Source organism: Pteronotus mesoamericanus, unplaced genomic scaffold, assembly GCF_021234165.1.
Source record: "Pteronotus mesoamericanus isolate MK-2021 breed Mesoamerican mustached bat unplaced genomic scaffold, CSHL_Meso_final scaffold_1186, whole genome shotgun sequence".
NCBI lineage: Eukaryota > Metazoa > Chordata > Mammalia > Chiroptera > Mormoopidae > Pteronotus > Pteronotus mesoamericanus.
In genome coordinates, this window is record NW_026555302.1 from 15,873,948 (window position 1) to 15,900,049 (window position 26,102).

Below are 26,102 nucleotides of genomic sequence, written 5' to 3' on the forward strand. Positions count from 1 at the left end.
TTATTCTGCCTCTTTTTTAAATCTTCTAAAAACAAATGAACAAACACTAAACCCCACCTGGAAGGACAGTGGCTATCGGCCCAGGCAACGCAGGAGAAGCGCCGCTGAGCCCCAAGGGCGCCGGGAGCTCAGGCACAGGGGGCATGGGCTGGCGAGGCGCGGCCCCTCCGCCCCTGCGGACCCCTCCGTCGAGGCACGCCCGGCGCCAGCCCCTCTCCCCGTCCCCCGACCCCGCTGGGACGGCCGCCGCGTCTGCAGACACGGGCAGATGGGCGTGCGGAGCACAGCTCCCCTCCGGACGGGAGCCCGGCCCCGAGTCGGGAGCCTCTCCGACAGCGATTCCCCACAAACGTGGGCTTGGGGGTTTTTGCGCATGATCTCAAGTCTCTCCCAAGTCTCCTCTTTTCCCAGTGGAATAAAGTCCTCAAGGTACAAGCAACACTCCAGAGACAAAAAGAAGAGTTTATTTTACCATCCAGTTATTTTCTTTAGAAAGTGTACCTTTGAACAAACAAACTCTGAGCACCATAGAGGCCTCCCGGCACACGCGGTGCATTGGACAGCTCTGTACAGAGCTGAAACCTGACGCTCCGGTCCCCGGCGCGGCACCACGCGCCGGCAGCATGCAAGGCAGGGTTTTCCTGGGCTTGGAAAACGTACGGTTGAAAAACATAAATAAGACCTTCAATGAGCTGAGAGTCATAAAAAGGATTCTCGCGTCCAGCCCTGTGGATGTGGGGGACGTGCAGCGGCTTCTCGAGCATGAGGCCCGGGAGGGGCGGGCACCGCTCCGCGTCGGCCGCGGCGGCCCCTGCCCGGCGGGGGCCCCTCACAGCCCGTTCTTCACCAGCTCGTGGACCCCACGCTCGTCGATGATCAGCGGGGCGTGGAACTCTCTGCCGGCCACGTGGCTCTCCAGTCCCTGGGGGAGGGCATGGGGGACACAGTCAGCGCGCTGCCGGACAGGGGCCGCGCGACGCTGGACGCGTGACGCAAAGGCAAAAGCTGGGCTCAGATGCACAATTTAAGTCAATAAAAACCTATTAGGTAAACTTTTTAAATTGGGCTTAATGACCTATTCATAACAGCATAAAACCGTCAGCAAAAAGTAAAGTTATCCTGCGGACAACGTGACGTCTGCAGTCAGCGGGTGACGCGCGTGCTCCGTGGGGCCACCCCACGTGCGGCCGGCACTCCCGGCCAGGCGCCCGCTGTCTCCCCACCCTCTGGGCCCCCGGCAGGTGCCCTGCAGCGCAGGAGGGCAGCGCCCGGCACCAGCCGTGCACGACAAACAGACCCCCGCACACGCGCTGAAGAGCCCGCTGCGTCTCAGTGCGCAGGCGAAGGGGAGGGGCCGGGCGGCTCCACAGGGGGACCCGCACACGCCGGGACAGGGATTTGCGAGGACAAGGGCTGAGAGCAGAGGCACCCAGCAGCCCACCCGGGGGCCGCACCGGGGCAGGTCCCTGCGACACCCTGTCCTCTCAGGGCAGCTCAACTGGAACGTGAAGCAGGACCAGGCTTTGCTTTTTGAAAGAAGGAAAAAGAAACTTACTTCTCCCCCATAGGAGACGAGAGGAGAGATTTCACACTGGATCGGGACATCGTTGGCGTCCTTCAGGCTGCGGAGAGACCACACGTGTCAGAGGCCGCCCCCCGCCCCCCGCCCGAGGGACAGGACAGGCGCGGCCTTCCTCCGAGAAGCTGCCGACAAGCACGTTCCGCCTAGAAACAGCCCCGCCGACCACTGCGTCCCCTGAGGACCAAGCTACCGTGGCGCGGCCAAGGTCAGAGGATGCCCCCCGGGACGTGCGCCCACCGCCAGCCCGTCAGGCGCCGCACTCGGCCAGGACCCGCCCCTCCCGTGACATCGCGCTTCTCGTCCATGTGTTCACGTGACAAGGAAGGGGCTGCTCGCGGAGCGTGCGCCGTGTCCAGGTCTGTCACTGGGGCTGCGACCCTGCGCCCTCCCTTCGGCCCCCGACAGCGCCCGGCGGCCCAGGCACGGCTGTCGACCTGCTCGCCTGAGGCGCGGACGTCGAGGCACCGCGTGCGGCAGCCACTCAGACGCAAGCTCCTTAGAACTGCGACCATTGAGTTCTAAAATTGAGCTTCACCACAGAATGGCCACGTTTCCAGCGTCCCGTGGCCACGCGTACTGATGGCTGGACACGCAGTCGCAGAGCCTCCCCAGTGCGGCTCCCACCAGGACCCCTCGGAGCAGGAAGGAGCAGACGCCGCGCCCAGGCCGGCCCGGTCCCGCCCCACACCCACAGCCGCCTGCTGCCTCGGTTTCTGAGGGACTCACGCGGAGCCAACCCACAGCATTGAAAATAAAGCCGTGAGACCGCAGAGCTCCCCGCCGCCTCAGGAGTGTCGGCAATGGGACGCGGGCGCCAGGACACCCGCCCCCGCACTCGTACCCTCGCATGGGCAGCAGACCAGGGCCTGGCTGCCGCACTGCGTCTTCGTCCAGCAGAACCATCGCCGCGTTCCCCGAGCACCCGGCCACGCCCGGCCCGGCTGGGGCTGCCGCTTCCGACCACACCCTGCTCGGGCCAGGCCACTGGCCTGCGCTGAGGCTGACCCCGGCTCACCCCCGAGAGGGTCCCTGCGGCTGCCCGAGCCCCGCCCGTCCTTTGAGGCAGGGCTGCCCCGCAGCGGCCTCGCTCGCTCACACAGCAGGAGGCTCTGGAGACAGCCTCTGCCCCCAAGGGCGTCACCGACACATGCCCCGTGGACACACGGACACACGCTCTCACGTGAGCACGCCGTGCCCCTCCCAGCGCCGTAGGAAACAGCGTGTCCTCTAGTGTGAGCGGCCGCCGCCCCAGGCGTGCGAACGGCACCTGCAGGTCTCGGGGGCGGGGCAGGCGGGGCAGGCGGGGTAAAAGCGCTGCAACAGGTGGGCGGCGGCCCCGCTGGGCCCGGCAGGTCCCGCCACGGGGCCCTGGCGTCCGGAGCCCCCCGCGGCTCAGGGCCAGGAGCCCAAAGCGGGGAGTGGGGCCCCAGCCGCGGAGCCCGGGGGTCTCGGGGGGCCAGGACGAGAAGGGGGCCCTGACCCGAGGCGCGCGCAGCTGGCCTGAACACAGCCCCTCCACACCGGAGGCCGGGGGGCCAGGGAGCCCCTGGACAAACCACGCTGGCGCCCAAGGAGGGAGGCAGCTGCCACAGCCCCAGCGCGAGGCCCCAGGGGACAGCGCGTCAGCCAGCGACACTGCCGCAAGCCTGCTTTCCGAGGAGGCCAACACTGGTCAGCAGGCGGACACAGAAATGACATCCCTCCGCCGCACCTGGCCCCCTCCCTCCTTCACTGTTCCCCGGACCCCCGGCTGCCCCCCCTCCAGCGCTCACGCTGCCCCCTCGTCTCGGGGGTTCTGGCGGATTTCAGCACGAGCCGCGTCTACATCCTTGACCTCGTTTGGGGATCGTGATTTCGGTTTAATTATTCTACAAACAGCTAAAATAAAGTAAATGAGGAGAAAAGCACTAACTAAAAAAATCTTGAACGACGACTCTTTAAACCTTTTTGTATCTTAACTGAGACAGCTGGAGTTTGTTTCCAAGTGTGTAACAAACTTTCACTTTTCAGATTAAAAGCTGTGGTTCAATGAGAAGGAAATCCAGGCTAGGAACCTCATTTCTTAAGTCACAAAAGGGGCTGCTTCCAGTGCTGGCCAGGACAGGACACGGAGGGGACCCCCGGGCCCCCCAGCCTGAGGGCCACAGCCACCGGCCGGCGGCTCCAAAAGGAAACCGGACCATCGGTGAGCCCGGCCCGTGGGCCGGGGCCACGTCCCAGAGACCCAGCCTTCACAGGGACCAGCGCCGCAGGACACGGGCAAGCAGCACAGGCCGGAGAGAGGGCGTGGGCGAGGCCGGGTCAGCGCCCCACCCGGGCGGAGCAAGCGCCCGCCCCAGCCCCTCGCCCTGCACACGGCTCCCCAGTTGGCCTGACAACGGTCAATTCACCCGGAACCCAGCAACTCCGGACGCACAACGAGCCCGCGAAGCCGCCTTGTTAGCTATAAAGACAATGGCTCTTCAAACTCTCCGTACCCAGAGGGCAGAGGGCGTGTGGTTCTTCTCTCTAAAAGTGATCTGCTCTTGAGACAGAAAGACCTGTGCTTAGGACAGTTAAGTGACGTAAATAGCGGAGACCAAGAGAGACCAACAGGGGGCGCCGTCAGCACGCGAGTAAATTGAAGAGCGGTTTCCTGCCCGTCCCCGTCAGCAGCAGCGCAGCCGCACCGCGTTTCTCCCGCCCAGCTGTGCTTATGCGGAGCGGGTGCTCCCGGCCCGCGCCCTGCTCCGGGTCCTGCCTGTCCCTGCAAGTGTGCCCTGCGCGCCCAGACACCATGGGAGGGGCTTAGTGAGGCATGCCGCCCGTGCCCAGCATGCACTGCGCTTCCGAGTTAGTGTCACCCAGGCAGGCGCCTGCCACCAAGGAAGCAGCACCGCCCCGGAGCGTCCCCACCCGGCCACGGGAAGGCAGAGCTAACTACGCCACCGTTAGTACGGAAGCACAGCCTGTCACCATGCGCCGCAGGCAGGCTGCAATATTTACTTGTCACTGACTTCGGCTGTGACGGCCTCAGACTGTCCACTCGCAGCAGCGCTAGGTGGGAATAAAGAAGCATTAATGGGAAAAGAGCAAACCAAACGTCACCGTGAAGTGGAACTGCAAATACACGCGACAGAGAGGCAGGACTTGTGGTGAATCATAAACCCGGCAAAGGGGCTGGCGGCGTTGGAATCGACACCCAGCCGCCCGGGCGAAGCCCAGGACACCGAGAGGCGTGGGGCCCCCCGCAAGGCCGTGGCCGCGGCCGCAGACGCACCCTGGCCACCCCAGGGAGCACAGGCTGCACGGCCGGAAGCTCCTCTGCAACGACTCGGGAGGGTCCTGGGCGCCAGCGAAGGCGTCCCCATAAGGCAGAGGGCCAAGCTCACCCGGGCATCACCGCAGGGTGGCCCGGCAGAGGCGCCCTCCTGTGCCACCTCCTAAAATCCCAGAGCATGTTGAGAGGCTCAGTGTTAGGTACGGTGGGTGGCGTTCATACCCTTCCTGGCCCCGCCCTCGGTGCCCCAAGGCCACCTCCGTGAGACCCGGGGGGCCTGTGTCTCCTGGTGGGACCTCCAGGGGACCCCAGCGCGAGCGCCGTCGTGAGCCCGCACAGCGAGGGCTGCAGCCAACGCTCTGCGTCCGGCGCGCCCGACGTGGCTGCTGCCGACGGCGTAACCCGCAGGGCACCCAGGGGGCCGCCCCCACAGCCACGCGGCGGGGTTATTTCACGACCCGGCGGGCCTGGCTCTGAAACACGAGGCACTCGGCAGAGACCCCTCGCTACGAGGGCAGAGCTGCCTGCCGCGAGCCCACACCCGGAGGGCCCACAGGGCCTCTGCCTTCACTGAAGACACGGGACCATCGGGGGGCGAGCAGGGCCCGCAGGGCAAGGCAGGCGCCTACCGGGGGATCGCGGGCAGGCGGGAGCCGTTCTCGTCGACGAAGTGGCCGCCGGCGTTGAGCACCCAGCAGTGGTGGAGGGACATCAGGGCGTGCCGGGCGGTGGTGGGGTTGTCCTTGCCGTTCTGACTGTCCGCGTTCTTCAGAGGGGAGAACTCGTCTTCGCGCAACACCTCATACACCACGAACTTCCTGGAACGGAGCCGAACAGAGACGCCCGGCCAGAAGTGAAGCTCCGCACGGCTCCGGCCCCTGCGCGGCTCCAGCAGCCCCCGGGCTCAGACTCAGGCGGAGGCTGAAGAAGCAACACTCCTCCCCCACGCAGATGAGGCCACGTCCACCCCTGCTGGCCGGCATCACACCAGCAACCTCCACGCAGAAAGACCCCACGAGCATGCATTCTGGGGAAAAAGGACGGGTGAGCAACGTGTTTGGTGCGCTCGCTGTTGGCTGGCCCGGCCTCGGCGTTTTCACCCCGGTCAGTCCTGAGACCCCTCCCAGACCCGGTGTGGGCTCTGGTGGAGACATCCGCTCGCAGGTGGAGGCGCCCGGCCTCGGCGGCCGACCCCCTAGCTAACCTCCCATCTCTTGCACCAAATAAGCGCGCGACAATCTGGCAGGAGCGCCAGACAGCGGACGAGTGGCTACAAGGAAACCTCGGGGCGCCTCGTGCACGCGCGGCCGGCGGCTCCCATGAGGGGAAGCACATCCAGACCACACGTCCCCCATCAGGACCCCCCACTGGCGCGGCCAGCAGGCTCTGAGACCGGCGTCCCGCCGAGGGGAGCACAAGGAAGTTTCTCAGCACGTGTCCTCTGACCGGCCACGCAAAACCTACTTGGCAAACTGGAAGATGTCGAAGACGAACTTCTCCATCTTGATTCCGTTCGGCTTCTCGGGCTTGACGACCCGGCCCTGGGAGTCCACGCACGGAACCTTCTTCTGAGCCACGTGGTGCCGCAGCTGAGGCTCGTGCACACTGCGCGGGGGAAGGAGGCCGTCGCTGTGCGGACGCAAAAGCCGGCGACCCGGCCGCCACGCTCGGGGCCAGCGCTCGGCCGCCAGGTGGGAGCCCCTCGCCAGGGCGAAGCTCTCCGGGTCCCCCAGCTCACGCCACATCTCCCCCACGGCCCCAGGCTTGCCGCCCGCTCTCCTCTTTGCCCCCAGCTTCCTGAGACCCCTCCCAGGTCAGGGTGGGAAGTCGGGCGTCAACAGCCACTGCAGGTGAATTAACAAGCTACAAACAGCGCTGTGGACCGCGCGGCGGCGGGGACCAGGAGCTGACGGACATTCTGAGCGGGGTGACCAGGCAGTCACCCCACAGTCCCAGAAGCCTCGACAGTCAGACAGCAGAGCCCCCTGCACCCTGACACCCAGGACACGCAGCTCCTGCTGGGTGTCAGGGCGACACCCGCGGCTCGCCCAGGCCTCAGCCCCGCCCCCGCCCCCCGGCTCTGTCGCTTTGGCTCCTGCATGGCCGTCTGGGAGCCGCTCGCTTCGAGTGTCGGAACTGCTTCTCGACACGCGGACGCTGTGCGTCCACCTCTGGGGACCCCGGCTCAGCAGCTGGAGGACACCTGCACCTCCCAGCGTCCAGCTGTGGGAGACACAGGTGTTTTTCACCCTTTGCTTCCCTGGGACCAGGCGGGCTGGGCGTGGGGGAAGAGGGGGCAGCACCCGGCCCTGAGCTCACATCCAGGAGCCGGCGCCTCGCGCACCGACGGCCACGGTGTGCGGGCACCGCGCTGGGTAAAGGGGGCCCTCAGCAGGAGGACGAATTCTGCGGGACGGGACTTGGGGCCTCGTCCTACGTCTCATGTGACTCGGCCTCTAATGAACAATAAATGAAACCCCCAAAGCCCCCCCGCCCGTACTTGACGACGTCTCTCAGGAACGGCACGGTGAAGAAGTGGTTGGCGATGTTCCCCGCGCTGAAGAGCAGCCGCCCGTCGGGGCCCCGCCGCTGCGCGGTGGCCAGGGAGATCTCGCTGTACTCCACCACCTGGAACACTCCGTCCACGCGGCACACCACGCCCACCGGCTCCGTGGGGTTCGTCTTCTCCACCACCTGCCCGGGGAGACCGCAGCCCGTGGCCGGCTGCCCCTTGCCGGGGCCACCCTGCCACTGCCCGCGGTGGCAGCTCCAGAGAAATCCCACAGACGGCCACCCGCCCCCTCACAGCCTCTGAACAACCCTTCCCCGCCCCCCCCCCCCCCCCCCCCCCCAGGAAGCAGGGTCAACGTCCAACCAGCAGGGGCGGAGCCCTGACACGGAGCCCAGAGAAGTTGCTGAACTGGGAACAGCCATGCACGAGGCGGCTACACCCCCAGGCTTTATGTCTGCCATCTAGTTCATCCTGAGCCGCACCAGCTGCTTGGAGAGCACGTGGAATAACACTTCTCTGGGAGGCGCAAGACTGCAAAGCCCCAGGCCTTCCCTGAGCCCTCGGCTGCCGCGGCCCCGGTGGCCGTTCCCCGTGGAACGCTTCACCCAGAAGCGCAGCACAGTCCTCAGCTTTCAGGGTCTGTGCCCAGCGGTGGGCACGGAGAGGGCAGGGCCCTGGGCCCCACACAGACTTCAGCCAGAAAGGCCCCCCCCGTGCATCGGCTTTGCATGCCAGGTGGTGCGTGGAGAGACTCGATGCTTTAAACAGTCTGCAAGTCTGCGATTTGATCCTCTGTCACAGCTCTGGGTAGCGGGGGCGCTGGGAGCAAGGTGTGTGTGGAAATCAGAAGGAAATGTACGACTATTTCATTTCAACACTAGCCTCACGGGTGCTCTGATGCCCCGGCCGACCCCCCAGCTCGCCGAGCTGCCCAGGGGAAGCTGTGAAAGAGCCGATACGATGTCAAGAATCAGTCCACGTGGCTGTGCAACGGAGAGCCACACGGAAAGCACCTGCAGCTGCCGCGTGGCCTGCCCTGTCCGACCCGTGGCTCGGCCTCAGGGCGCCCACGGTCCTTTGGGGGTTCTTGAGCTCGGCCACCTCACCCCCAGCCTGCCCACTCCGTCCTGGGCACGAGGCTTGCGTGCCCCCCCACTGCCTCGTCGAATGCCTCCCTGAAGCCCAACCCTGCCGTCTGTACGTCCCCGTGCCGACGCCCCCACGACCTGCTCCAGCGCAAGTCGACGCTAACGGGTCCATCCAGGCCCGGGCTACGATGGACGAGCGCACAGCGTTCCTCCTAGAACCCAACGCTGCCGGCTGAAGGGAAAGAGTGGGCAGGGGCAGCCGGGGGCCTGGGAGATGCCCGGGTCTCAGGCATTCCGATCCCCCAGCAGCTCTAGCTGGACGCCTGCACGCAGGCGCGACCAAGAAAGGCCGGGGAGCCCCCCGACCCGAGACGACAAAGGCCTCACCTTCGCCCCACAGTCGGCCCCTTTCTGAGTGCAGAACCCGATGAACCGCGGGTCGGCCACTTTCACCAGGATGTTGTCCACGCAGTAGACATGAACGCTCCGCACGCCTCTCCGCTCCATGTCTTCCACTAGGCGCTGGGCCGCCAGCGCCCGATACAGGCCGCCGTTCCCATCTGGGAAGCGAAGCACAGCAAAGCCCGGGCTGACGGCCCCCAGGGGTTCACCCCGCGGGCCACGAAACCGAGTGCTGGCAGGAGAGGGCCGGGCGTGCCCGCGCAGAGCGGCCCTGCCCGTGCAGGCGGTCAGCCCCAGCCGCCCCTCCCTTCTCCGCCGGCCCTTTCCACAGCTCAGCCTGGGACAGGCTGTGAAGCAGGACACCCTGTGTCCGGCAGCGGTGCTTCCCGACATGTCAGGTCAGTCACCGTCGGCGTGATCGCGCTGGCTGTCTCCACAGCCGGACCGCGCCCCCACCTCACGTGTGAACACGCACACGCGTCTCATGCCAGGGCCCTCGTTTAAAAGCCCGACCGACGTGGAGGTCGTGGTGACCTCCACTCCGCACAGGCAAAAGCCTCTGCATCTTCCCGTCCGTTTTCAGCGCTGCCTGAGTGCCTCCCCCATCAACCACCTCCACCACGGCGCACGCGCGACAAGGAACTAGACAACACCACACACAGAGTGAAGACGGTAAACCCGCCCACTGACTAAAGACAACTAAGCAGCAGAGAAAAGAATGGACCGAGGGCCCCGCCAGCGGCACCGCTGCTGGTCCCTGCAGCCTGTCCCCAGTTCTCCTCCCCGCGCGTGCGGACCCAGGCAGACGCGGACCCGCCCACGCCGCTCCTGTCCCTGCATCGCCGCCCGGGCCGGAGCGAGGCCGAGGGCGCCGTGGGAACGGCTGTGGGTCCCTGTTCTCCCCCTGACCCTGCCAGGACTGCTCTCCTGGTCATTCACCGTCTGAGGAGGAGCACTACAGACCCTGACTCGGCCCGTGCGCCCCTGGGCCGCAGGAGGCTGCCGTTCGCTGCACACACGTGGCGGCCGCGTGCACCGCTGCGCAAAGCGCGGGGCAGGGAGGCTGAGCTGGGCGCTCGGGCGCGCCCGGGGCGGACCCCACAGACGGTAAAAGCACAGCCACGGCACCCACAGGCACTGCCGTTTTAAAAAATCACTGCCAACTTGCAGGAAAAAAAACTGACATACTAATTTTCAATATCCCCACCACCATATTAAAAATAAAGCCAAAATTTAACGATTTTTGCTACGGCCATTTCTAGTCACCACCACGTAAGCAAGGTTACGCACCTGGAGCCATGGACACCTTGTTCTTGTCCTCCAAGATAATCTTCCCGTCAAAACTCATGGCGGGCAGCATCCCCTGCTGGAAAAAGATGACGTTCTCCCTCCTCAAGCCGAAGTGCGCATGCCTGGCGAAGAACTCCTGGGTGGGCTCCATTGTCCGGCCGCTGGTCATTATGTACCTGGCGCAAGAAAAGCGCGCCCGCTAGGCAGCCGTGCCGCCTGGGCCCCCGCCTCCCCGCGCGGACGGGGCTCTGCGCCTCGGGCCTCCTGCCCGGCGGCCCCCCGACGGCGGCCCCGCCCCACGGCTGCCCCCCGCCCCCCGGCCATCGACCGAGGCACCCCCCCTCCAAGCAGCCCACAGCCCGCCCAAGCGGGCACCCCCCCCCAAGCAGCCCGCAGCCCGCCCAAGCGGGCACGGCTGCTTCCGAAGGCTGCCGAAGGTGCGCTTGGCAATGAAAACTCCTGCCCTGCCTAAACGCAGACAGAAGGGTGGCTGCGTTACTCTCCAGGGAGCTCTTGGGGTTCTTTTTGTTGCAATTTGGAAATGAAATCCGGGCTGTTCCCCTTCATTCAAAATCATAAAACAGTCACTGTACTCTGTGCGACATCCACCCCGCGCCAGGGGGCACAGGAGGAAAACTCTGTCTGAAACCAGCACCGAGAAGCAGGCGCTCAGCCGGTGTCTGCTGAGAGGGTCAGTGCAGGAAGCGGGCAAAGCCCACCACTGCGGAGGACGCAGAGACCAGCAGCGCCTTTGCTGGTCACAAGGGCTGAATGACAAATATCAGGGACCTGAGGAATCAGGCACCCACAGCTGGCTGCCCCGCAAAACACGCTAACTTCCAAAACTGGAGGACAGAGATTATTAAAGAACTCGACCGAATCCCTCCAGGGAGCAGAGCAGGATCCCCGCAGTCGCTGCCCTCGCGGGGAGCGCAGGAGAGGCACCGTGGCGGGCAGGCCCTGAGGACGCAGGGCCGCGGGGCAGAGCCTCAGGCGCTTTCAGCTGCGGACGCGTTGGGGGAGCCGACGGGCGGGTACGTAGGTCGAGTTCCGAGGCTGAGAGAGCCCACGGGAGATAAAGTCACACACACCGTGTGGCCATGACGTTTCAGGTACTGAGGGTAAGGGGAGGGGACAGAACACTGGGACTCAGAAAGGCAGACCTCTCCCCGGCAATGCCGGAAACAGCAGAGCGAAGCCTTCACATTTCAAAGATTCAGGTCTCCAACCAGACACCCCACATGTGACCAACGACCGATCGGCATGAAGCTTCTAGATGGAGAGCGAGCTCGCGGGGCCCCAGGGGCTTGGTGGGAGGCAGGGGGCGGAGGAGGGAGCGCACGGCTCCCAAGGCTGCAGCGGCCCCTGTGCTCTCGCACGCCAAGCCTCCGGCCTGTGACGTCACAGCTTCAGCCGCCGCCGCGGCAGCCGCCGGGTGCTGGTCTGCTGGGGATGAGCGCGCCCCGCCCCGAGGGCCCCGCCGCGTCTCACCAGGGGATGGTGCACGGGCGGCCACAGCGCTCCTCCGCCAGCTGCTGGAGCTTCAGGATGCGCTCCGCCTGGATCTGGAAGAGGGTCTTGTGGGACGGCAAGCCAACGTCGTACATCCCCTTGGGGTAGGCCACTCCGAGCCGGGTCCCCTGTCCCCCAGCCAGGAGCAGCACGGCCACTTTGCTCTGAGAAATCTGGAAAAGCCCTAGAAAAGAAAACACGGGTGTCAGCAAAGCTCTAGGATTCGGCGCTTTCGGATAAACGTGCACAGAACCGCCCCCCTGCCCCACCGCATAGCGAGCCAAGACTCCACACGCAGTGCTGGGGACCCTCTTGCCAATAAAAATATTTGTATTATTGAAAAACTCATAAATGCAACCCAACCAAACACCAAATAACATACTTCAACGATTATAATCGCTAATAATTTTCCTTCTGATGATGCTGGGAGGCAGAGACCCGGATGCTACGGATGCTTTCAAGCACCTGACTACTCATTAGGTGGGGCAAGTCCAGGGGAAGGCAGGACGAGAGAAGACGCCTTGGCCTCGGGATGAACGGCAATGCCCCTGATCGCCTCCTGCCTGTCAATCGATGACTTATAAACGATTAACCAGCGAGAAGGCCAGCATTCCAGGCACACTGCTGCCCGGTAAACGCGGGGAGCAACGGCCTCGGCGAGGAGGGCCCTGAATGTGACACAGCAGCACGGCTGGAGGCCCCGCTCCGAGGCCGGGCCGCGGGGTCGGAAGCCCCCTGGACCGGGGGGCTCAGGGGCCTGCCTGCAGCACCACTGGAGGAGACGGGGCGGGGGATGGACACGCTCCATCTTTCGACTGGGCAGGTGGTCACATGGCTGCGCGTTTGTTAAAACTCGTAAGACGAGGACGTTATTGTATGTAATTGTCCTCCAATGACATTGATTAAAATGCCTTGCTACCAGGCCATCTGCAGCAGCAGCAGCGGGCTGTGAAACGGAGCCTCCGCTGCTGACTCATTCCTGCTGCTGGAAGCAGCACGTCGGTTTCCCGCGTGGGACCCTCAGCGCCGAATGCCTGGGTAAAAACCCTATTCTTCACGTCCAGGTAAACGCAGAGTGGACTTCAGACCCAAACACAAACAAGGGAGACCAAGCGCGGCTGAGGACGCGGAGGCTGCGGCCGCCGCCCGCCCCTCAGAGCCGCCTGCCTCTCGCCCGCAGAGGTGGGTGTCCCGGCAAGACGCCGCCTGCGGGCCCCGTGGGAAGAGCGCGTGCGCGCCAGCGGGCGGGGAGGGCTGTGAGGCACCGAGCGGCTGACGGGGAGGCGGCGAGAGGCGGTTTTCGTTCTTGTTGCCTGAATTCCATACTTTCGCCGGAATTCTCGGGAGCTCTGGGAACGAGGCTGGCCACTGGCCGCCACAGCAGGTGGGCAACGGTCACTGTTACCCTCCTGCCCTTGGGCAGCGCGCTCTGCGCTCGGTTAGCAGAGGGGGAGACGGGTCCATTGAGAAGGCAGACGATGTTCCCAGTACGTCCGTTACAGGGTCAGCGCCGGCCCGGCCCTGACCGTACAACCTGTCTCCATTAGAGAGTGAGCGCAGCCCAAGGATGATGTTCAGCAACTTCCTCGGCTTTTTTCAATCAAAAAATTTAAAAACTTGTTAGATCTTCCCGTAATTCCCCTCTGACACGGAGCTGACGCCAGCCCCGGAGCCACACTCCACGCCCACGGCCATCGGGCCATCGCCCACCACACCCAGGCCCTCGCCGGGCACAGGACCGCGCCTCCACCGCGGCCCCGACGCCGCTTTCCCTGCTCCTTCTCGCCCTGCCTCCTCCCTGCCGCCGAATTCACGAGGGGTTGTGCTGCCTTGTCAGAAATCTCTTACCCACTCCCCTACACGGACGGAAACCTGCTGAGCAAAGAGAGCCCACGCGGTCCCACACTCGCCCGACACCGAGACTTCCCCGTCCGGGGGTCTGTGTCCCTGCGAAGCGAAGGCTGACGGCCACGAGGCACCCTGGCGGGCGGGGGTGCCACTGAAGGCGTTCTGGAAACTGCTTCACCTTCGCTTATTCCCCGAGTTACCAAAGAAACATAGTTTCCAGGGAATAAACTTAATTCTGCTCTCATCCACCCAAAAGCCTTACTTTAAAGTACAGGTCCACAGTCCCTCACCTACCCCACGGGCCATATCTGTCCCAGACGCAGACTCTCTGACACTCACAGAGGGGACACAGCGCACACACCGTGGGTTCGCTTCCCGCCCCGCAGGCCTGGACAGCGCACGGCCGCCGCGGTAAGTGGGTGGGTAAGTGCATCTGCAGTCTCGCGTCTGCCCGCGCCAGGCTGGCGCCACGCTGGAGTCGCAGAAGGCCGCCTCCGGCCTGCCCGCCCCGCGTGCTCCTCAGGGACCGGAACCAGGGCTGCAACGGCACACGCCCCCGAGGCCCGCTCTCGCCGCACAACGTGGTTTCTTCCTGCGGCACACGGTCAAGCTGCTTCACTGTCGATGTGGCTCAGGCCGCCCTCCCTGCGTCCCTTCTCGCCTCGGCCCTTGTCTGCCCCCGGGGAATGGTGAGCGGCCAGTGCATCCGCTCCTGCCGGCCTGCAGGACACGCGGCGGCCTGCAGGCTTTCTGCGGCCTCCAGCGACTCACCCTCACACCGCCGCGTACACCTCCTCTTCCTCAGGCCCGCGCCCTGAGCCCCTGCCTCGCGCGCCTTCCCGATTCTCCCGTTTTGCGGTTTTGCTGCCCAGCAGCTCACAGCGGCCTCGGTCTCCACTCCAACAACGACCCGTGTTTGTTTCCGAAGCCCGCGCCTGCCAGCCCCTCCCCGTCCTCCTTCCCGGCCATCACCTCGCCTCGCATGCAGCCCCGGGGGCACACGGCCAGGGTACGTCTGGCTCACCACCATCCAGCCACAGCGGCACGCTGACCGGCAGCGCAGGCCGGACGCCCTGTGAGAAAAAGGCTCCCACATTAACTCCTCCCTGCTCCCACGCCTCCCTCTCGGACAGCAATCAGGAGGAAAGAAAGCCGTCCCCAGAGGACGGAGGCCGGCTGCCTGCCTGCCTTCCTCTCTGCCTTCCTTCCAGCGGAACTGAGAGAGAAAGAGGGAGAGGGAGGGAGGGGTAGAGAAAGGGAGAAACACGGGCTCGTTGCCCCCCTTACTCGCACCTTCACTGTTGGACACCTGCGTGGGCTCTGCCTGGGGATCGAACCCACAAGCTTGGCGTGAGGGGCGACGCTCTGACCGGCTCGCCACCCGGCCACGGCAAGGCCCGCCGCACTGCAAGGACTAAAGGGAGCTACAGTTGCTGTTAACGGTGTCAAGGTGAGGGCGCCACTTCGCTGGGCACAATGAACCACAATGTTCACCAAAACTGCACCACGGAGTCAGCCTGTCTCCCAGTGGAACTCAAGGGCCAGTAAAATTCTGCGAGCCTTTCAGTTCCACAGCAATAACCTATGATTTCCAACTGTTTGTACCGTAACGTGAATGTCCCACGGGAGACTGCACTGAAAACCGTTAACTGAATATCAATGCACTTAACGCACACACCAGTTAGGAAATTATGAACTTCTATTCCAAATCTGCAGAAATATGGAAAAAAAAAAAACAACAGAAAAATACACGACATCACCTTCCCAGCGCTTCATGGCAGGACACAAGAGCTTAGAAAGCTGCCTACAGCTCCAGCTGGTGTGGCTCAGTGGCTTGAGCGCTGGCCTGCGAACCAAAGGGTCACCGGTTCAATCCCTGGTCAGGCAGGCACAGGCCTGGGCTGCAGGCCCAGGAGGCCCCCAGTGGGGGGGGGGCACGAGAGGCGTCCACACATTTTAGTTTCTCTTCCTCTCTTTCCCCCCTCACGCCCATCTAAAATAAATAAAACCTTAAAAAATTATTTTAAACAAAGAAAGCAAGCTGCCTACACAGGGAACCTGGACACGGGCCCAAGCAGAGGCCAGGGAGAAGCCAGAAGGCCAGGCCCCGGCGCCCTGCCCAGGGCTGGCCCCACAGCCCCTCCCTGGAGCCCCAGGCGCCACCTTGGCAACGTCTCCCGGAGCCCAGAGAGTTCACGGGGACGTGTCCGGACCCAGGGCTTCCTGGGTAACTTCCGGCTCGGACACGTTCCTCCCCTCCCCCCCCACGCACCTGTACATGGGCACCTGCCTGACCTGGGAGGAGGCTGCCAGATGCCACGTCCACTGCAGGTGGCAGACCCCGCCCTGGTGGGGGACATGGGCAGCTCGACCAGGAAAGTGGGTCAGAGCAGGGGCTCCGTCTTTAATTTTTAACTGCAGCTGACACTTCAACTTTGTAGATTGACCGTTTCCCCAAAAATGCTAATAAGCACACTCTAAGCACATGAGCTGAACTGACCGCTGAAGGAAATCTCTGTTTGAAGCTGCTGTAGTAGCTGGGGGATTGCTGTGCACTTCTTAGGTATAAAAGCGACATGGAGGCGTGAGAAAATGCCCAGGAGCCAGGCCGCTGCCGAGCACGGCAAGGCAACTCGCCTCGAGGGCGGGGGTCCGCCCGAAACACCGCAGCAAAGGAGCCGGGCGGCGGGGCGGGGCCGAGGCTGCGCATTATAGATAATCTCTAATCAAGGCGATGTGTGTGTGGGAGTTTGTTATGCTGTTTTTCTACATACCTCTATCGAAAAGTTTCTGCCTGAAATTTTTCATAACATGTTACTGAAGCAGACCACAAAGTAATACACAAACTATCATCCGTGTGTGTACGAAAGTACTATGAAATATTACTACTGAGGATTTATCTCTGGCTTCTGTGATGGCAGAAATTTCTAGTTTTTCCCCTGTAATCTTTAGTGACTTCCCAACTTCTCCAACGTAAGCATGTGTTTCTTTTAAATTAAAACAAACCTCTTAAAAATGTCTCGGCGCTGTCTCAGGAAAGCCGAAAAGTCATCTGGTGACAGATGACCCTGCGCTGTCAGCCACCGGGCTGCCTGGTGGAGAGCCACCCTGAAGATTAATGTCTCCAATGTCTATCGTGTAGACAAAAGAAGGCTAACAATGAATCCTGATCTGCGTCTGCAATATAAAGCTGGAAGACTCTTTGGTGCTTAGTATAAACATGCACTTATTTTTAAGCATGTTTATTAAGCAAGCACCCTTTCCCAACGCGAGTATCTTTACTAGAACGACTTCTGGCCGAAGCCTCCACTTCTCTCTCGAGAGCTCAGCGCAGTTGGACAGAGACCCCTCGGGTGCCCTCTGCAGCCGGCCTGGGCACTGCAAGAATTAACTGGAAATCCCCCGTCCACAAGGAGTGCTGCGGTCACGTGTGTCTCCGACCCACAGCAACAACCTTCCACGTCCGCTGCCACCGGGCGCTGTGAAATCGCCGCACAGCGCTTCTACCTGCCCCATCCCTGGGGGTGGGGAACCTAGGACCTTTACCACACACACCAGGATCCCCCCGCTTCCTGAAACACGGTGTCACGCTGCTCACAAGGGTGACCCCATCTCTTGGACGGCCCCTGAGAGCCTCACCCCGTTAGGGGTCGGCACAGGTGGAAGTGTGTGGCTAAGCAAAAAGGACGTAATGGTGGTGACAGAGTCTCCTTCTCCACACCCACAAATACACACTGTTCCCTGGGCATTAAGCCAAAAGGAAGTTTGCTTAGTACCTTCTGACACTGTGCTAGGTCGTGCTGGTTCCAGTGTTTAGTTTAAAGGAAAAGTCTTAAATGTAGACCAGTTCTACTGAGTCCAACAAAAAGGTCATTAAAAGACTCAAGTTCTGGGAGGCCCGGCTGGTTGCTCGAGGTTCTCGTTTTACAAGGTCAAAGCTTCGGACGTCCGCAAGGGCCGATCGCGGCGTCACCCCCGAGGGACCGCACGGCGCGCGGCAGCGGGGTCCTCGGGGGGTCAGGAGAGGCCTGTGCGGCCTGGGGCTGGCGCCGCGGCCTTTCTGGGACGTGGGAAGGAGGCGGGGCTGGCGCGCCCCCAGGCCGCAGGGGTCGCCCCCCGCACGCCCTGCTGCGCAGGCCCCCATCGGGAAGCCGCTCCCTCGCAGCGTGGCGGCGGATCCCCCACCGGGGTGGCTGGGGGTCACCCCCAAGCACTCCAGGGCAGCAAGGCCCTCCCTGAGGGCCATCCAGCTCAATGTTCTTTCTGCTTCCAACCCCTTTTCAATAAAACTCCCGCGAAAATCAGACACATCAAACAGGTCAAGCAGAACCGTTGCAAGGCGGGAAGAGAGGGGTCGGAGACCCGCCTGCGTAGACGCCGCCCCCGGCCCACTGGGGGCAGCTCCTGGGCGCAGAGGCCCTGGGAGGCAGTAAACCCGTACGGCCGGGCAGAGGCACGGAGAGCTGCAGGCACGGCTGCCGGTGGCAGCGGCCGCTCCTCTGCTGTGAGGGAGGGGCGAGGAGTGCCCGAGAACGGGAGACAAGACCAGGCCAGCCACGGCGCAGCACACACGCGGACCCCGAGGCTCCGCCCCCACCTCCACCCCGCTGGCCACTCAGAAAAGCGACCCTCAAGGGCCAGGCGGCCGCGGGAGCACACCCAACAGAGCAGATGAGCTTACGGCAATTTCTCTACAATGTTCCTGTCGTTCTGACGTTACTTCTGCAATAACGTTTTTTAAAAAGGAAGGACCAGAATCAGTTCCATCTGCCCCCTATGAAACGGGTCCAGCCCTGACCGGGCGCACAGCGAGGCTGGGGGGCCCGGGCCGCGGGCACAGCCAGCCCCTCGCTCACCGGGGACGAGGCTGCAAAGGGCCCGGCTCTCACCGTCACCCAGCAGGCACCGCCTCAGTGCAGCTGTCACCCTCGAAAGCATCACTCAGCACCAGTCACGGGGACAGACTCCTCAATCGGCTTTATAGAAAAAGCCCTGGGCGACTCAACAGGCATCATCGCCCAGCTGACGGCCGGGAGCCCGGCTCCAGGGCAACGTGGCAGGCGGTCGCAGGACAGGCCCCGGGCCGCGGCGGTGAGCAGCTCTTGCTGCTGAGGAGCGGAAGAGGAGGCCGGGCAGGTGCCTGGAACCAGGGACACAGCAGACAGGGCCGTGGGCCAGACGGGGCGTGGCAAGGCCTAGAGAAGGGGCGTGAGCGCCCCCCGGGAGCTGCAGGAGGTGGTGGCCCAGAGGCCGGCGCCCAAGGGCAGCGCCTCAGGGCAGCGCAGGCATAGGCAGGAGAGGCACCCAGGTGTCCTGGGGAACAGCCAGCTGGCCCGGCCGACAAGCGCGGCAGCGGCGGGAGCGGGTGGGGGGCAGAGGCCTGCCCTCGGGCCACGACGGGGACCGCGCTCAGGCCAAGCAGCACACACTGTATAACCTGTGCTTCAGGGCGGGACACCAAGAAGTATGGAAACTGAGGCAGGAAGAGGCTGGAGGCGGTTTAAGCCCTGAATGAGAAGGGGCTCGAATCGGGCACCGGGATGAGCAGAGAAGGCAGGGACCAGCCACGGGAGGCTCAGGTCTTGGCAAAACCACCCTCACTTTCCGATGCCGCCCGGCCGAGGCGGCACGAGAGGCCGGTCCTGACGGCACGGCTGGCCACCCTCCACGGTGCAGCGTGCCTCACAGCAACCGCGGAGCAAGCCGCGCGCCGGTACCTTCACTTTCCCAGGCCTGGAGCTGGTCTTGGTCCCGAGTGGCACTGCCCAGCACCCCCCGCGGCACAGGCTCCATCCGCGCATCCACCTTCTCCTGCTGAGAGGACAGGTTGAAGCCTTCGGTGGCCTTTCGGAAAAAGACGTTCAGCTCCTCGAAGTCCATGGCATGGAGCTCTGCATAGAGCTCCGCCTGCTGGGCTTCGTCCAGCTCATCCCAGAACTGGAGCAGGTGTTCCTGCCCAGCTTGGGACAACCTGAGTCTGAGGTCATCGACATTCATGATGCTCTGGGAGCCCAGCTTTGTGAAGATGGGGGGCAATTTCTGCACCTATAAACCTGCAAGAGAAAGGGAATCAACAGAAGGTCAAAGTCCAACCTCAGAACCTGAAGGGTCTTTCCTACAAAAAATAAGTACATGTGAAAACCTAATGTCAAGTACGATCTTCTGCCTTCCCGTCACGATGCCTGTGAGCCACCAAGGCTGTAAGACGGCACCGGGCACCATAAGCCGGGCACCGCACTGAGTGCTTCAACTGCACGGTCTCGCTCGACCGCAGCGCTCTGCGACACAGGCTCCCTTGTTGTCACTACTTTCGGTTGGCTGAGCTGGGACATGAGCCCAGGCGCGCGGACTCCCGGGCTCACGTGCTGCGTGCGGCCACCTCTCCCCCGCACGACTCCCCTGACCACTAAGCTGCCACTGGCAGAGCCTCTGACGGCCTCGCGTCCCCGCTGTTCCCCTCTGGTCTCTGACCACAGCAGCTACTCTGCAGCGTTCAGAACACAGCACAATTCGAGAGGATAGGACCCCCTATGATCATGAGAAACACACTTTATTTCAACAGCAACATTTGCAGAGAAGGGATAAAAGCACATGCATTATCTTTACTAAGAACTGAACCCCAAAGGGACAAGCCATACACACAGAACCACCCATGGATAAGACTTTTTTTTTTTTAAGAACATTCTGTAATAATGTAGCAAAATGTTCAACTGCGCAGCACAAGGAAGGGAGAGAAGGAGGAAGCCGGTCATCTCCTCGCCTAAAGGAGCAGAGTGAAGAGTTTGCACCGGAAGCCCACACAGCTGTGCCCCGAGGGCTGAGCAGGTGGCACAGGTCACAGGAGGGGCAGACACAGCTGGCGGCCACCGGCCCCCAGCCACCGGGGGAGGCCTGTGCGGGAGGCAGAGCAGTAAGAAGCGGGTGTCGGGGTGCAGGCAGGGAGGGGGAGGGCGGGGCTGACCGTGCAGGCCCTGACAGCTCCCGACGAGCGACGGCAGCGAGAAGGGCCACCGATGAGGAAACGCGGCTCAGAGAGGCTGAGTGGCCCGCAGACGGAAGACGAGGAGTTTCACCCTGACCCCAAAGCCGGGAGCCTTTCCGCCGCAAACCACGTCTCAGAAAAGCAGAGAAAACACTAACAATGCAGCTCAAGGCCTCGGGTTCAGCTGGGGGCAGCAACCTGCGTGGGCTCTGGGGTCAGAGGCGGCCCAGCCTCGTCTCCTGACTTCGTGAGCTTGACAAAGCTGTGCAATCTCCCTGCAGCTGGGCCTTCCCCGTCTGCAAAGGACGGACGAAGGCCGCCCGCGCTGTGAGGTGAGGGCGGCGACCGACGAGGGGCCCCGGCGCAGGCACGGCGGCCGCCTGCCCTCGGAAGCCTCCGCCCGCTGCCGCACGTGAGGAGTGCGCTCTGGCCCCCGCGCCACCGCCTCCCGCGCACGAGGACGGCCCCGCCGGAGTCAGGCCCTGGGGGGGCGGGGGGAGGCGGCGACAGGAAGCTTGCCGAGGACACCAGAGCTGAGAGAAGCCCAGTCCGTGAGAACAGCATGAAAAAGCCAGGCGAGCACACGCGGTGGAGGAGGAAGGCCCAGGGCGGAGGGAGGCCGGAGCTGCGCGGGGGCTGTGCTCCTGGGGGAAGCCGCCGCCCACAGCCGCTGTCGCACCTACACGCACCAACGGCCCGTCTGGAAGTTTCCCCGGATGCCCGAGGACCCCCGGTGGAACTTTCACCGCCGTTAATCCTCTCGGCACAGGCTTCACGAGCGGCGCGGTCGGCCGGGTGCCTCTCCGGGCGAGAGGGCCGCAGCCGTGCACGGAGCAGCGAAGAGCGTGCCCGCAGCCCAGCTCGGGGCACAGACCGCCACACAGAGAGCCGGGCGCGAGGGGGCCCGCGCTGCGCCGGGAAGCCAAGCGGACGGGGCCTCGCCGAGCCTTCTGCGCGTCCGTGGGAGTGACCCGTCTCTCTGCAGGGGCGGAGGCCTCAGGCACAGCGGCGGCGGGACAGGCCCATGCCAGGCCTGCGGGTGCCACCGGAGCCAGGTGGCCGAAGCCAGGGGTGGCAGGAAACATGGCAGGGGACAGGAGCAGAGGCCACTTCCAGCAGGGCCCTGTGGTCAAGGCAAGGGCTGGGGGGACCTGCAGCAGCAGGCGGTTGGTCTGAACCAGGTGTCACAGGACAGGTCGCTGCTGGGGGGGAAGACGGCGCCGAAGGCCGCAGGGGAGCCGGCAGGCTGTCTCGAGCGACCGAACGGTCTCAGTGAGAGGTGACGGTGGTTCTCGGGGGGCCTGGGGGTCTGGGTCAGGCATGGGTCGAGGGTGGGGTGAGAGAACCGCAGGCGTCCGGCACAGCTGACTCCAGGCAGGGCCCCCGGCACCGAGGCGGGGACGCAGGGGGCAGGCGCAGGCTTGGCCACGCGGGAGCACGGGGGGAGGCCCGGTCTCCACTTTGGGCCGGGGTCAGCCCGGGAGGCACGTTGGGTGTCCAAACAGCAGTGCCGACCAGACGCAAAACGCAGTCGTCTGCAGTTCAGAGGCCCCGGCACACAGGACACCGGCCGCGGCAGTGAGGCCCCCGGGAGGGCGGGCAGAGCCGAGAGCTCGCGCCCGCGGCCGAGCCTGGGACTCGCTGAGGCATCGAAAGGCATGTCTATCGACACAGACGGGTTCCAGGAGATTGGATGCCGTTAGGGAATTTTAAAACATGTTAAAGGGACAGCGGAGAGACACGGGTTCCTAGCAAACATTTTCCAAGCGGCAGGGTCTCTCTCTCCTAAGGCTGAGGCGGCGGGTGGGGGGTTCCGGGAACCCGAGAACAGGAGTCCCCGGCCCTGTCCCTCCCCACCCTGGACGCTGTGCAAATGGTGTCGCCTCCCAGAGCACGCACTTCCGCGCACAGGGGACGCTGCCCGCCCTTGTCCCACCCGCGAAGGACAGTCCACGGGCCCAGGGCTCTGCGTGCAAACAGCACTGTCACACGAAGAGCTCCAGGCCAACGTTTTCCCACCCCCCCCCCCCCGCCCCCGGCCTTCAGATGCCCGAGAAAACGGCCGCGGGCCTCGACCTGGGGGCCTGCAGGGTCGCGAAGTCCGACCTTCCCGCCGTGACAACCACGGCGTCTAAGTGACTTTCTCAGGCGCCCGGAGAGCGCGGGACGAGCTCTCTGAAAGCCACGACGGAGCCCGATGACACACCGGGCATCACCCGCCCTCGTGCGCCTCCGACCCCGGGCGCGGCTCCGACCCGCCCGCCCGCCGAGGCCACCCCAATGCGGCCCGCGCAGCACGCCCGGCCCCGCACGCCGCCGCCGCCGCCGCCGCCGCCGCCGGAGGGCCAAGCCCACCCACCACGTGTCGGGGGCTCGCGCGTGCCCGCGCCCGGCCGCCCTCGCCGTCCCCCGGACGGCCTGAACCCGCGAGGGGAGCGCGTGGGCTCCGCGCCGCTGTCACGTCCCGCGGGCACCGGCCGCCCCGGGAACCGGTGTCACCCTATCCGGACCCGGCGCGTCGGTCCCGGCCACCCCGTCCCCCGGAGCCCCCGCCGGCCTAACTGCCGCCAAGCCCGGCCTCGCCCACGTGCGACCACCCCTGGCTCCACAGCCCGCCCTCGGCCCCCGGCCCGGCGCCCGTCCCCGCCCCGCACCTCGTCCCTGGCTCGTCCCTCCAGGCGACGCGGCTCTCACCGACCGACCTCTGCGCGACGGCGTCCGCCCGGCTCAGCTCAGGTCCCGCATATATACCGCCGTCCGGGCGGGCGGCGCGCCGGGGGCCGGGCCGGGGGCCGGGCGGGGAGCGCCGCCCGCCAGCCCGCCCCTCAGGCGGCGGACAGCGGCCGCGCGGAGAGGAAGCGCCCGCCGACACGTCAGCGCCGCGAGCGCGGAACGCCGCCCGCGCGCCGGGGGCGGGGCCTCGTCGGGGGCGGGGCGCGGCCTGGGCGCCCGGGACGGGGCGCGGCCTGGGCACCGGGGGCGGGGCGCGGCCGTGCGCGTCAGTCGTCCTCAGGGCCAATGCGGGAGGCCCTGGGCGTCCCACACAGCCCCGCCCCCGGCGCGCCCGACGAGCCCCGCCCACGGGCTCCGCGCCGACTACCGGCGGGCACCCGCACGCGGTCCCAGTGGTCCCCGTGCTCGCGGCGCCCGCACTCCGGTTCCGAGGCGGGCCGCGGCCCCGGGTGTGTGCCGGGCCGCCCGCGCGGCGGTCGCAAAGGACGCGCGTTGCTCAGCCCAGATTCTTGCGGGTGCCCGTGGCGCCCCGCTGGCCTGTGTCGTGGCTTCAGGCCCGCTTGCTTTTGCGAAACAGGAAAGGAGACAGGGCGAGAAGGCGCAGGGATTAGGTAAACTGAGGCAGTGAGAGCGCGCCCGGGGTCCGCCCTGGGCGACGGTGGCCTTCCCCGCCCGGGGTCGGGCTGCGCGACCCCGAGACCCCCGAGGGTCCGTGTTCCAGCCCCGCTGTGCGCCGCCGGGCCCGTCACAGCCTCGCGCAGGTGCGCGCGCGCGCGCCCGGGCTCAGCGCTCGGCCCTCGGAAGCCGCGGATCCGTGTGAAGTTGCGTCGCCCGTCGCGCGGTTTTACAAGAAGCCCGGGGTGCTGAAGCAGCATTGGACTGAGCGTGACACACGAAGAATTCCAGGCATTTAGGGGCTTTTCTTCCTTCTTGAGGGCTAGAGGCTTCTCATTTCCTTCGTGAGTTGCAAAACCGCCCGCTGCAACAACGGTTCGCTCTGGCTGAGTCATGCTGGACTCAGGTTTACGTTCAGGAGGTGGAACACGCTCCACCCCAGAACTTCGCCCATTTATCTGTTCATCTGACAAATGTATGGGGCGCGGGTCGGCGCACGGATCTGCAGACAGATGTCCAGCTTCGCTATTGCTGGGATCTCTGGCAAGTTCATGACCTCTTGTGCATCAGTTGTCTCACCTATAAAATACAAACAACTTTTAAAAATACCCTTGCCGTGACCAGCGTTGCTCAGTAGGTTGGGCATCCTCTCGCAAAGCGAAAGGTTGCTGGTTCGATTCCTAGTCGCATCACGTGCCTGGTTGGGGCACATATGAGAGGCATCCGATCCATGTTTCCGTTTCTGATGGACGACGTCTGTCTCCCCCTTCTCCCTGCCTTCCCCTCTGTCAAAAAAAAAAAAAAAATCCCTTAAGATCATTGCGAGGATTAAACCAGGAAACACAAGTAACAAATGTAGAACAGAGTAAATGCTAACTAAATCCTAATTTTTGATATTTGAGTGCCTCGTCTCTCAGGCACTGCCCGAGCTCTGGGACACCTTGGTACACTTCCCGTCGTCTGGAAACCTTCTGTTGTCTGGATCCCCAACACCAGGAGGAACATTCCCCTCAAATCTCCCACGACGACTGAGCAGAAAAAGCATTCTGTCTGTGATACCAGGTCCCACACAGAGACTTGGGGGCTGCCCGCCATGTCCCCGAACATCACATTGTCACCTTCAGTGACAGAAAGAGTGTGAGACACTTGCTTTCTCAAAATACACTGACCGTTACTCTTCAACATCCCTACTCCTTGAGAAAGAAATAGAGGAAAGCTTAGAAAAACCCAAAGTGGGAGACACAGATTCAACATCACAGTTCACTCTTTCCAAGGAGTGCGCCCTTCAACCTCGCTAAGCCTCGGTCTCTCCCTTTCTAAGAGGAGGATCAGGCCTCCTTCAACGGGCGCAGTGAACATTTAATGAGAAGGAACCCCAGGCGGTCTCCAGAGTCGCCGTGGGTGCGGATCCGTCCTGGACGAAGGAGCGAATGAAAAACAAAAGCATGACAGAGAGTCAAGAAAAAAGGTAGAATCGGGAACCAGCACACGTGTTTTCAATGAACCATTGTGAAATCAGATGTTTCCTTTTACCCTTTTTACTAATTTTTTTTTTCTAGTTCCAAAGCAAGAGAAGGGCCTTGATCTCTTGCCAGATAAATATCCAGACACTTCTCATACCAGCGAGTTACTTCAACCCTTGAAACCCTTTTTTATCTGCAGGGCACCGACAGATGCTCCCTCTGGCCATGATTATTTCACAACAGACCGAAGAAACCAGCCTCTGCAGTTAGACGAGAGGAGCCCTGTGAGGCTTAAGAAGAGGAAAGAGTAAGTGGAACTGTTCTGGTTTTCATGAGAATGTACCTGGGAAGCCCTAGATAATCAGTCAGACTGACTCCAACTATGAGAGTCGGTGGTAAGACGCACTCAGAGATGTCGGCAAGGTGGCAGGTGGACGCTGGACAGAAGTTCTCGCACACGAGCCATGACTGCTTAGAAGACACGATACAGAGAAAATCCCAGTTACACCAGTGACAAAGAAAATTAAATAATAAGGCATAGATCTAACAAAGAATGTGCAAAACCCACGTGAGGGAAACTGTAAAATGCTCCTGCACACACTACGTGATCAAGTGGAAAAACACCCCTCGTTTTTATAAATTACACTCCTTGTTAAGTTAGAAATTTATAAGTTAGCCAAGCTGATACTAAAGTGATCATGGAAAAAGAAACATTTGCTCCAGCCGGTGCGGCTCAGTAGACAGAGCGCCAGCCTGCGAACCGAAAGGTCACCGGTTCGATCCCCAGTCAGGGCACAGGCCTGGGTCACGGGCCAG

At 63.5% G+C, this 26,102-nt stretch overlaps 1 protein-coding gene across 4 annotated transcripts; it reads right to left on the reverse strand.

Moving 5' to 3' along the window:
* Positions 1–222: 222 nt before the first annotated feature.
* Positions 223–23,363, reverse strand: UAP1 (UDP-N-acetylglucosamine pyrophosphorylase 1). 4 transcript variants are annotated; one of them, XM_054587836.1, is made up of 11 exons: positions 23,178–23,363; positions 19,211–19,546; positions 11,625–11,829; positions 10,134–10,309; positions 8,829–9,001; positions 7,342–7,535; positions 6,306–6,446; positions 5,471–5,659; positions 4,568–4,618; positions 1,556–1,622; positions 223–922 (listed from the first exon to the last, which is right to left on the reverse strand). In XM_054587836.1, exons 2-11 carry the CDS (start codon positions 19,488–19,490, stop codon positions 830–832), a joined length of 1,569 nt encoding a protein of 522 aa, XP_054443811.1. In that variant the 5' UTR covers positions 19,491–19,546; positions 23,178–23,363; the 3' UTR covers positions 223–829. The 4 variants fall into 4 exon arrangements, with proteins under 4 accessions (XP_054443811.1, XP_054443810.1, XP_054443812.1 ...); XM_054587835.1 differs by having other exon boundaries at positions 23,130–23,363; XM_054587838.1 differs by having other exon boundaries at positions 826–922; positions 4,579–4,618; positions 23,130–23,363.
* Between the last annotated feature and the right edge of the window lie 2,739 nt (positions 23,364–26,102).

Coding starts and splice junctions, on each gene's coding strand:
- UAP1 (XM_054587836.1), bottom strand. CDS start 19,490: ATGAATGTCGATGACCTCAGACTCAGGTTGTCCCAAGCTGGGCAGGAA. Junction 5,660..6,305: donor GACATCTTCCAGTTTGCCAA/GTAGGTTTTGCG, acceptor GCTCCGTTCCAG/GAAGTTCGTGGTGTATGAGG. Junction 1,623..4,567: donor ACAGCCGAAGTCAGTGACAA/GTAAATATTGCA, acceptor GTCTCTCCGCAG/CCTGAAGGACGCCAACGATG.